The 11,955-nt window shown below is 47.3% G+C and overlaps 1 protein-coding gene across 1 annotated transcript; it reads right to left on the bottom strand.

Annotated features, from left to right (window-relative positions):
• Positions 1-3: 3 nt before the first annotated feature.
• LOC122186536 (angiotensin II receptor associated protein) lies at positions 4-7,567 on the bottom strand. The gene is made up of 5 exons (XM_042883300.1): positions 7,502-7,567; positions 3,476-3,510; positions 3,158-3,269; positions 2,368-2,566; positions 4-869 (listed from the first exon to the last, which is right to left on the bottom strand). Exons 1-5 carry the CDS (start codon positions 7,526-7,528, stop codon positions 763-765), a joined length of 480 nt encoding a protein of 159 aa, XP_042739234.1. The 5' UTR covers positions 7,529-7,567; the 3' UTR covers positions 4-762.
• Positions 7,568-11,955: the final 4,388 nt, after the last annotated feature.

The raw sequence follows: 11,955 nt of genomic DNA, 5'->3' as shown, positions 1-11,955 counted from the left end.
GTGTAATTTTTTTTCTAACACAGAACTGTATTCATTTCATAGCTTTCTTAGAAAAGTATAACACTTCAAGTCCCATTAAGGCAGGCAGCTGAAGGCAAAAGGACATTTCAAGGCACAGAGCACACGTAATCAACATTTACCAGCCATTTTAAGTATCCTGAAGGACATTTAACTTTCATAAAAGCATCAATGAATGCTCCCTGGCCCAGTAAGAGCACTTTATACAAACCCCAGCTGCACGTAAACCACCACAGCTAGCACATGGAGTTATGGTCATAAATCTTCATTTAAAAACATCATCAAAAACAGCCTTCAAGAACTCTCAGATGTTTCCTGGAAACGTACCAGCAAGAAGACAGGCTAAACTGTGCTGTCTTAGGGGCAGTCCATAAGCTTGTTAAAGATAGCTTGCCCAGGAATATTTTGTGCATCTCCCTTACTTACAAACGAGAGGAGGCACAACACAAGACTTGGAAGAATGCAGAAGGTGCATCCACTTGCACATACAGAGGAGGGATTTAGGGGGAGGGAGGAAAGCAGTGTGTTGGAATCACAAAGAGTCACAGAGCTTAAAGTTATCTGAGATGTTCTGGGCTCATTCCAGGAACCCCTCTGCCTAATCTTCAGGAAGGAAAAAGAAAAGTCAAATCAGATCCTCTCCTGTTTGCTCAGTAGAAGGTCTTGTTTCATCAGAACAGACATGGGAGGAGCGTAAGGCTGGACTGAGGGAGGGAGGTGTCCATTCTGCTGCAGACAAGGGCCTCAATATGGATGCTGTGCTGTCTTGCTTGAGTCAGGCCACAGCGGAGAGCTTTCCTGCTGATCAATTGTCTCATAGGCACTGCGGTCCCGGCCTGCACGGTTGAGACCTGAACAAGAAGAGAACAAGCTTGATGAAAAAAATGAATACAAAAAACTGAATCTCCTAGAAGAAACCAAAAGTTGAGGAGCATGCCACATTACCACGACAGGCTTGTTTTTATGTAGCAAGGATGCTGCCTAGTAATGAAGAGGGCTTTTGTTTCAAAAGACAAGACAGAGGACCTGGAAAATCACAATTCAGTTCTAAAGAAAAATGCCAGTTAGTAGGAAAAGAGAAAATTTGTCAATCACATTCAACAGAAAATAACAGCACATGGTTTGTACTGAAAATGTTGTCAGGAAGACATTTCAGAAGAAGATAAAAAAAGTATTACGTGACTGAATTCCAACTTGTGCCTGGGAAGAGATTCTGACAGCATGCTGTGCTGAACAGCATGGTAAGAAGGAAGAATACTCAGCTACACTTTCTGTAGGGTACAGATGTTAAATCCTAGTCACAAGTACACTCAGCAGGTAATAAAAACTGGCACAAACATGGCACAATGGCCTTCTGAGCCAGCTAAGAGAGATCTGCATGGCATTTGCACAAGCAGCTGATGGAGAAAACATCCACATTCTTCTACCACAAGGTGCAAACAATACCCTGAAGCTGCTGTTTTCCTCTGACAGCCTCTCCTTCTTTATAAGTTCCCACCACTTTTCACAAGAAGCTTCATCGTTTTTGCTAGCACCAATGCAGTCTAAGTGGCAGCTTTCAAGCACTACAGTGCCTGTTGTACCACCTTTTGTCCTACAAAGCCTTAGGAAAGAAAAAGGTAACTGTACTAGGCTGCTGGTTTTGCCAGGATGAACTCCCACACAGCAAATAATCTCTGGCAGCAGCCCCAGGAATGCTTGGCAAAGAAGCTGACAGAATACCCAACCCTAACACCTCTCTCTGGCAAGGCTGCCACATTATTCCTAGCAACTGCAGCCAGGAGGAAAAATGAGTGCCTCCAAGCAAAGGAGCACAAGGTAAACATCAGTCCCATTTCCCAGGTAAGGAAACAGCAGTCCACAACTATCAAGTTAGCAAGGGCACAAAGCATGGAGTCAGAAATCCACCCTTCCCTCACATGCATAATCCAGGTGGAAGGAATGATGCCTTAACTTTCCCATAGAAGGAAAAGGTCGGCAAAGTGAGAGGGACACCCAAAGGCTTCCAAGAAGTGCATAAAATGAAGGAAGTGGAAGAGAGGAAAAACCTAAGTTAACTGAGTAAGAGTGACAGCAGTGACATCAATACCACTGTAGGCAAACTGGCTGTCAGACAAGGACTCCAGGTCTGCAAGGGAAGAGAGGAAGAATGTAAATTTAAGGCCTAAGACTCAGCAGGAGCACAAAAGGGAGAAAAGACACGAGGAAGAGAGAGGCCATCCTCCTCCTTGGAAAGAAAGGCAGGATCCAGCTGCACAAGGCTGAGGCTGAAGGGTAAAGAGTCTTCTCCAGCAGCCTTCCCTAACAGGAGAGGACGTGGCCCACACTGATGCAGAGGAAGCACCCTACCTATGTTGAAGATGTAGTCCCCTCCACGCTCCCGGTACATTCGATACACAAAGTAGCAGGATCCAGGTTTCAGGAGGAGGCTGAAGATGGCCATGCCCATACTGAAACGCTTCACATCGCTGGGATAACCACGCAGAGGGTAGTAGACAGAGATGTGAATGATGTCTGTGAGGACCGTGAGCAGCAGGCCGGTCAGGAACTGGGAAGAGAGAACAGGACATGAACTGGATGAGGGATTAACTAGCAGGAGTAACAGCCAGTTATAGGTTCTATCTACTAGAAGATCAATGTTCACACAATCATGCTTTTACCTCTGTATAACACAGTGCTAACCCTTCACATGCCCCCAGGTACACAGATAATCCTAAGTGATCTCATACATCACGCATTTTCTTCACATCTGCTGGACGCCTTCTACTAGTATCTTCCAGGGTTGTTTATTTTTGCTTGCCAATTTCTTTAATGATCAGAGAAGAGATTTAAAAGGCATCTCTAACTCAAGCATATTGAATACTCAGAGTCTGGCGTTAAAAGTGACAACAGCAGGCAGAAAAAAAGAATCAAGTATGCCTTACCCCCGAGAAGCAAAATAATGGATAGTGAATGCTTCTCACCACAGTTTATAGTGCTTAAGTAGAAGCCAGGCTCCCTCGGGGAGACTAGAATAAATAAATAAAGAGTTTGACTTGTTCACTGCTGCACTGGGAGCAGCTGAAGATCATCACCGATTCAAAGGAGCTTTTCTGCCCTCCACCCTCTCCCTGGTAGAGGCAAATGCCCTCACACTCACCATCACAATGGCATCAAGGGAATCTCGCTGCACAATGGCCCAGATCCCCACTGCAAGGACACTGAAATTCCCCCAAGCATAGGAGGCTGGAAACGAGTTATTCATGCATCCCCTGCCAAACAAGACAAAAAACCCAAGCCAAGTTCACAAGGAGCCCGCAGCAGTGTTTGCATTTATCCCTGCTCCCATACAACCACTGGGACTTAGGAGCTCCTTGCACACAGGCATGAACAGGGAGTGCTGACTCCCCAAGAACATCCCATTCCTAGTTTGAAGGAACATCCTCTTCTCAAGCCAGGCCAGTTACCAATCACTCACCACACTGTGAGCAGCCAGTGCACCAGAATGATGGCCTATGGAAAAACAGAGAGGAAGACAGATCAGCAATTGGGAAAACTGTGGGAAAAACAACAGAAAGTTACACCACCTCACCTCCATGAGACAGAGAGGGAGAGTGCCCTGGAACCAGTGCAAAAACTGCCCTAGCAACTGGGCCAGCAAAGACAAAACCATTTTTCTCTGCTGCTGCTGCTATTTCCTGTGGTGCTCCACTATAGTTGTTCACTACTGTCATCATCACTGCTGACAGTTGATTCAGAGCACACTTCAGCCTTTTCTAAATGTGTTATTGATTTTGGAACTCTAGCAGAGTTTGTACTGCAAGCCAGACAATCTGATTCACAGCTTATACAGGACCAATCTGGTGTCCCACCACCAAGAAGTCCATGAATAGACACGACTGCAGCTCCCAGCATTTCTGCTGTGGTCCTCAGTGAATTCCCCTTCACCCCCTCCCCACCCGCTCACAGCAGCAGCCTGCCTCAGCTCAATACTGAGAGACCTGAAGCCATCTTCTAGGAACCTAAAACCCCAATCCTGCCATGCTACACCACCCTTTTCACTTCCAGTGACACACCAGTGCCCAAACACTGCTACATTTATTGACTCAAAACGTCTAACTTCACAAGAACTCTTTGCTTCAAGAAAGTTAATGACCCATGAAGCTGTGACTTGAGTGAAACCAGGAGTGATGCCTTGGACTGTCCAGCCACGATGTCACAACATAGATACTGTAAGATAAAGCTCTTGTTCCTCTCTAGCACCCTATCACATCTGCTGAGCATTCAGCATGGACTGTCTGAACTTCAAACGCTGCTCGAACAGGTTTTTAATAATGATTTTTTTTTTAATTGCTCATGAAAGCCTACAAAATGCTTCAGCACCACTCGCCGCCTCCCCTCCTCCCAGATTGCACCGCAGAGACCAGGCAGAAACTGCTAATCAGGAGAATACAAGATGTTCTTGGATAAGAATGGAGACATGCAAATAGCATTCACCCAAGAGACAATCACAACATCAGGGAAATTCTTAATTAGGTAGTATTTAATTGCACGTTACGCACAAGACCCCTCAAGGCTCAGCAGCTAATATAATTACACAGGGTGGGTTTTTTTTTTTGTTTTTTTTTTTTAAGCTGTCTAGATCAATATTGCAGTTACTAAATTATGAAGCAGGCTCCATCACCAGCATGAAGTCAGGTAGGCAAGGGCTGATAATCCAAGGGGCTGCTGAAAGAAAAACAAAGCACTGCCTTCCGAGCTATTAGTCTGAGTTATCTGACAGCTCTTTGGGGCACTGTGGAATTGGCTGATGGTCTCAGTATGCTTTAACACAGAAAACGCAGTGTTAATGAAAAACATTATTTAAAGCTGCAGTCATTACGTGAGATAATTTGCAGGCAGCCTCCTGGTGAGACAGAAGAATTCATTCCCATCTGTTCAGGGGGATATATCCATACCTAAGAAGAGCATACGTTGCTTTTTTAAGAGTTCTTTGGAACAGGAACTCATCCTCCCTGACTGAAGGTATTCAAAGCCTACCTGGTCGCTTTCCTCTGCAGCCTCCTCTGGGGTTCCTACTTGAGCAGGGGAGCTGGACTGGATAATCTCCAAAGTGGTTGCTAACCCTTTGAGTTGACCTATTTGATCTACTTTTCAAGTTAGCTTTGCTTTGAGCAGGAGGCTGGGCTAGGTGATGCACAGAGGTCTCTTCCAATCAAAATGATTCTATGATTCCAGAGCTAGCATCTAAAGACACCCAAGAACAAGACATCTGTTTTCAGGCATATTCATTGTTTTCCAAGCTTGAACAAACTTGATATTTCAAGATTTAGCACAGCTATTGCAGTAACCCTAGCTATCAAACATTCACTGCAAAAATAAGGTGATGCTGCTTTCCACACTTTGCTGAGCATTACTACGAGAGCTGAGCCAGTAGATGCTGCTCCAGGAGAGGATTCCTCATCTACAGTAGGTCAAGGCCTACTATATTAATTATACAGTTCTACACACAGGTTTAAGAGGGACCTCAAGGCTGAGACTCTGCTGCATTCTGGTTCAAACACTGCATTCACACAGGTTTTTGGAATTTTTCTTCTTCTGTTGTTAGGTTTATCCTTCTGATCTCAGAGAAACTGTAAGTAGTTAATGCCAACACATAGCAGTAGTGTGTTTTTCCTGGTCTCTCTCTGAACCTTGTCAAGCTTTGTGTTGTGTTTCAGAGCAGCAGGCCATGATTCAGGGACAGTACAAAGATGCAGGATAATTATTAACTCACTGTGCTGCAGCCCTCGAATCCCAGAACACAGCATGGCTTAGGTTGGACAGGACCTTGAAGATCATCTGGTTCCAACCCCCTGCCATGGGCAGGGCTGCCAATCACCATCCCAGGGTCATCCAACATGACTCTGAATGCCTCCAGGGATGGGGCACCCACAGCTTCTCTGGGTACCCCATTCCAGTGCCTCCCCACCCAAACTTTACAAAAAGGTACTTCCCAATGCTGAGAAAAGTTTGGCCAGGTCAAGATCACTCTCACCCAGGAAAAGATTTAAGAATGGTTGCCAAAAACCAGGGAGGAAATGCAACATTTTACATTTTATGGGGATTCATTCGTTCAAGAAGCATGCCTTTTCTTCCAGCTCCTGCATCGCCACCTCCCATGGTGAAGCATGGGATTTCACTGGCAGATTTTTTAATTTGATGTCGTTATTTTTCCCTTTTGTTTTAGTGTGGGGAAAAAAAAAAAGACACACACAAGCAATAAAAAATAAATAAATAAATAAATAAAGGAGAATGTAGCACTTTTCCTAGCGGACTGGGAACCACATAATAGCTAAAATTTGACAGAGCAAAATATCAGCTCAAAATATCAGGGATGTAATAGAAGAACTTCTTCACAGTCAGTGATGGAGCACTGGTGCAGGCTGCCCATGGAGGTGGTGCAATCTCCTTCTCTGGAGATATTCAAGATCCATCTGCACACTTTCCGGTGCAGCCTGCTGTAGGGAGCTCACTTAGCAGGGGGTTGGATTCATGAGCTCCAGCAGTCCCTTCCAACCCCTACAGTTCTGTGACTGCAAATACAACCCATAAGCCAGGCCCTGAAAAAGCCATTTGTGCACCTGCCTCTAAACAGGGCGCAATCCCTTCTCTCAGCAAGCTAAAAGAAGGGGAAAGGCGCCTATATGACCTCCCAGATTTCACTTAGCACAGCCACAAGCAAGCCTTCCCATAGCAAGCTGCAAGCACAGGGCAGCTGGCACAGAGCAGCCCCCAACCTGCTGGCAACACGCAGCTCCGAACCAAGGGCTGCAAACCCAACCTGCGATGCTTTCAGCAACGCGCCCAAAATCCCCACAGGGAAGCTGGGCGGTGAGCGGCACGTAGCCCTAAAAGGCTCCGAAAATATGATAAATGGAGGAAAAACCGAGGAAAGCGGGCGGTATCAGGGTATGTTCAGTCTCAGGGGCAACGTGGAAAGGGGCGATTTCAGCCTCCGTGCCAGGAGCCGCTTCCTCCTGAAGTTAACGTCAGTCCCTTATTTCCCGTTTCTCCACCAAATACCGGATGAAAGTTTACAGTCACCCTCATTCAACACCCCCTCCTCTCCCACACAAATGAAGAAAAACAAAAAAAAAAGCGGTTTCTGTCGGTCAGATTCAGCCCGCAGCGCGGTCGCCTTTCCGAGGCGGTTTCCCTACGCGCCAACTTCGCCCCGTCAGTAACGCGCGGCGCCCATCGCTCCGTGCCGGAGGGGGGGGAGGAGAGGGGGGAGGAGGGGGGGCGGCCGTCCCGTGCGGCAACCTGAGCGACAACCACTCCAAAAAAAAAACCAACCCACAAAAGGCAAAAATAACCACTTCTCAAACACCCCCCGCGCCTCCTCACCGGGCACCAAGCTCAAAACCAAGCGCAACGCCCACCCCCGTATAAGGGGACCCGCTCCCCTTTCTCCCAGCCGACCCGCCTCGCCCCACAGCCGCTCAGCCCCCCCCCCCCGTACCTTGAGGCTGACGGCAGGCAGCTCCATGGCAGCGGCCCGCCCGCCCCGTGACTCCCACCGCGGGGCCGCCCAGGGGAGGGGAGGAAGGCGGGAGCGGTCGGGACACCGCCTCCCTCAGCGACGTGCCCCGCGGGTGGATCCCGGCGTGAGGGGAACCTCGGCGGGGTGTTTGTGTCCGTTGTCAGGCTGGGCAAGAAAGAGGTGAAGGCCGTGGAGTGCGAACAGAGATGGGAGCAGAGCGGTGCTGTGGGGAGAGGCTGAGGGAAGGAGTTGGGAAGAAACTCTTCGCAGCTCCTGAAAGGAGGCTGTGGCGAGGTGGGCTCAGCGCTGGATCCGTGTAACACGGAGCATGGCCTTACGGCACACCAGGGGAAGTGCAGGCTGGATGTCAGGGATTAATTGGGACAGTTTCTCCTCAGAAGGAGCAGCGAAGTGCTGGCACAGCTGCACAGGGAGCGGCGGGGTCACCGTCCGTGGAGGCATTTGGTGTGGAGATATGGCACTGAGGGCACATTGGGGTTGGATTTGGTGATCACACAGCTCTTCCCCATCATAATGAGCCTGTGATTCTGAACTGGGACTTCACCTCTTGATCTCAAAGTGTTTCCAGCTTTAGAGCTGGGGAAGTTGTCATGTAAACGACCGACCCAAACCCACAGCGTACAGCTATGAATTCTTCCCCTCCCCTGTTCATAACAGCAGTCTTCTCCCCACACTCAGCGATGGGATAGCAGAACCAAGAAATAAGGGTGACCCTCTCCAACGTTCCTTGCCCAATGTATGCATGGCCTGCCTGCAGAGCACAGAATCACAGAATCACAGTGGTTGGAAGAGACCTCAGTGATCATCGAGTCCAACCCCCCTGCCAAAGCAGGTTCCCTACAGCAGGTCGCACAGGTCAGCATCCAGGCAGGTCTTGAACATCTCCAGAGAAGGAGACTCCACAACCTCCCTGGGCAGCCTGTTCCAGTGCCCAGAGCACGACACTTTACAGGCAGACTATGATGTTTTACTGGGTCAGTTGCTTTCTTGTAATTTGTTTTTAAGACGGGGCCTCTGAGAATGTGAGAAGAGTCACAAGTTCATTGCAGAAGCTGGATGTGGAAATGTGTGAGTCACCCTTCAGCCCCATTTCCAGTTGGAGCAGCACAGTGCAAGGTTATGTGCAAGAGTTGTGTGCAGTGTGGGATCTGAACTCACACATTCTCAAACCAGCCACAAACAGGCCTTGAAAAAGCCATCTGTGCACCTGCCTCTGACAAGGGAAGTCTCTATCTGCCCTGTCCTTCACTGCATCTTGAGTCCTGCTGGCTGCTCTGTTTTTGAAGATCTCCCAAGGCAAAGTTTTAAATCATTAAATCGCTGAGCAGAAGCAGCAGCAGCAAACTGACCTGCTGTGTAGTTGAAAACGTTTTAAAATGTCCTCCTAAAAATCCTCAATTGTGACACCTTACCAGAAATGTAACTCATGCATTGTCACATCAGCTGGGACTTCATTTCTGTGTCCTGCAGGGAAGCCCTGCTTCCATTCACAGAAGTACTGGTATCAATTGGGATCAACGCTAATTGCCTGAGCGATGTCACGGACTGGATTTTACCCTAAATGGCAAAGAGAAGATTTGACATCTGAAAATATGTGAAGAGATACTGAATATCTGTACTGCTGGCTCAGTGTTTGGGTACAAACTGTGACAGGGGTGCCATTCTGCTGGAATAGGCATCTAGCAAAGCAGTACGGTTTGTTTTAATGACAGTTCCCACTGCAGCCCAGTTTAAGTGTAAGCACTGTTTAGATGCAGCAGTTTGTGGGTGTCTTTGCTCCTTCCAGCATTCTCACTTGGTCTGAATGAGACAGGCGAACTCATTATCATTTATGCAGTGTGAGCTGTAATTTGGATTGATGTGACTGCCGCTCAATGCAAAGCATTCATTTCCCCTTGTACAATGGAACTGCTTTACTTCATTTTGTTCATCAATGTATTGTGCAATTAATTCAGCCCTGTTTATTATATTCTGGGCTTGTATGTCATGGACTCAGGGGACTTAGAAATGCCTTAATGATCTCATGGATATGAAAACAATGAGAGCTGTGATAGCCATGATGCATTTGCACATCTCTCACACCTATTGGATCTAGACATCGGTTGTTTTTTATGTCTGCTTCGCTTTGCTCGTACCTTGTAAATTGCCTCTGTGTAAGCTGCTGCCTCTGTTCCCTTCCTTAGGCCTGATAGCTCAAAGCATCACAAACGTGGTGAGAAAGATAACAGCAAGTTAAAGACTGCGGGGAGAAGCAGATAACCCCGGAGGCTGGAAATAGGGTACAGAGATCTTCTTAACTAGACTGGTCCAGGTGAGTTCGGCTCACTGCAATTAATATCCAGCAATTAGCTGCTTTACATGAAAGATTTTGGTAGTATGCCTAGTGCAAATCAAGTTAAAACCTAATGCACAGCTGTTTCCCTTCCTGGCAGCATAAAAGTGGGGCAAATAAGGCAGAAATGCTTTCCTTTGCATCTTCAGGATGCTGTGCTTTTGGTGGGCAGGGTGATAGCAGCAGGGAAGTGCAGGCATTAGTACGGTTGCTCCTGCTCTCCTTATTTGGCCCACAGAGATAAAGGCAAGCTCAGTGCTCATGGTTCTGCTCTTCTTGTCACTCACTTGGGGTCTAGCCCAAAGATAACTGATGGCTGCAGCTGCCGTGGTATCTTTGAGCTGTGTCCTGCCTGCAGAGCCAAGAGAATGAAAGCATCAGCTCTGCACAAATGCATGTGTCACCAATGGAGACCTTCTGAGTAAGCAGTGAGGAAGGACATATAGAAGTTGTCCCGGCTCTGCAAACTCCCATTTAGATCCCAGGGGGAAATCAGCATGCAGGAGCATCGTTTGGATTGAAGGGGACACTGAAGACATTTTGCAGTGCTGGAGAGAAAGCTCACTGCAAAACACATGGCAAGATGATTTGGGGAGTGGGGAGGGTTAATGTGGTACATTGTCAGATAAAGCTAAAAATTCCTTTCTAATCCCAGCAAAAAAAAAGCTACTCCTATGTTTTGCTAAAATGTAACGAGAGATTCTCTTGTATAATTGAAGGATTACTTCAAGATTCACTGATGCTCTAGAAAACACATGGACATGTCATAAATGAGTTTATGGGGAACATGTGATACTCAGAACATTCACAGAAAAACAACAGCTCTCATTCCTCCAGACTGAAAGAATATATGTGAAAGCACTGTTTTCTTTATGTAGCAGAGCCTGTCTGGCACCGACACGAACAATTTAGTACAGCATGATTTGAAATTGAAGCACTTTCACACCCCATGGATTGACAACAGGGTAATTAGCAGGGGAGGGGGGGAAGAGAGGGTTTCAGCAAAACATCCCCCAGCTAAAATGAATGCGGACTATTACAGACCTGAGAGATAATGATTCCCAAGTGTTTTAATTTGTGCTTCCCCTCCTTGTCTCCCTTGCAGTCATCATTTTGGCAACTGCCAGCAACATCCCTCACACACTCAGCAGCATTCACAGAGCAGGCAGCTGCTGAGATGATTATGTCAAATCAGCACTCTGTCCTCTCTTTTCCACGTCTAATGATTCTCACCCTTGGAGAAGTGCTTTAAATGAGGTAGACACCTCTGGCTCATTGTGAGGCTGCTAAAAGCAATAGCTGCAGAGCAGGACTTTGGGTGGGACCCTGTCATTCACCTGACTGCAATTATCTTTCCAAACGATTCCACAGAGCCCTGCTGGTCCTTTTTTGGGCCTGGCCCAAAGTCCTTTCTAGGCAGCAGAAAAATCTTTCAAGAGCTGTGGATTGAGCTCTCTGAGGGCAGGAGAGAAGCTGAGTTTGTGTGAATTCTTAATTTGAGTTTCCCAAACAAGCCACTGAGAAGAACACATAAAACAAGGCTTGCTTGACGTCGATCTCCCTCTGCCTTATTCAGAGCTAACGTCCCCAAAGGCAGAACTGTCACTGATTGCGTTGCAACTGGGAGATGCAGGGAAGGAAGAAGGGGAAATGTGCTGTATGTAACCAGGTGGTGCTGTTGCTGCCACTGCTGTCGTGCTGCTGAGCCAGCAGAGCAGCACTTAAAAGCTTTCCTGCGCTCAGAAGTGGGTTGGACTTGCACAAACATTGCCCCTGGGTTTTATGTCACGGGCTGATCCTGCCTTCTGTATCTTGGCACATTATTTACTCAACAGCTTTCATTTGCACTGCAGCCGTGAAGTCAGTAATATGTCTGGTGGAGACATAAATCAGGTTGCCTGATTCTGCTCACACTGCTGTGGCAGTGCTGCATGCTCTGCCCTGGCTGCTGCTCCTTTCTGCTTCCCTTCTGCAGCATCACAGTTTGATTCAGAAAGAACAAATCTCAGTCATGAGCTCTCCTACTGAAACCCCAATCTGAGCAATCAGTCCAATAATCTTGTAGCTCAATTCGTTATAA

The sequence above is a fragment of the Lagopus leucura genome, unplaced genomic scaffold, assembly GCF_019238085.1.
Source record: "Lagopus leucura isolate 7727_CA_CO unplaced genomic scaffold, USGS_WTPT01 Super-Scaffold_100037, whole genome shotgun sequence".
Taxonomy (NCBI): domain Eukaryota; kingdom Metazoa; phylum Chordata; class Aves; order Galliformes; family Phasianidae; genus Lagopus; species Lagopus leucura.
Note: the sequence above shows the minus strand (reverse complement) of the source record. Positions and strands in the feature narration are given on the sequence as shown.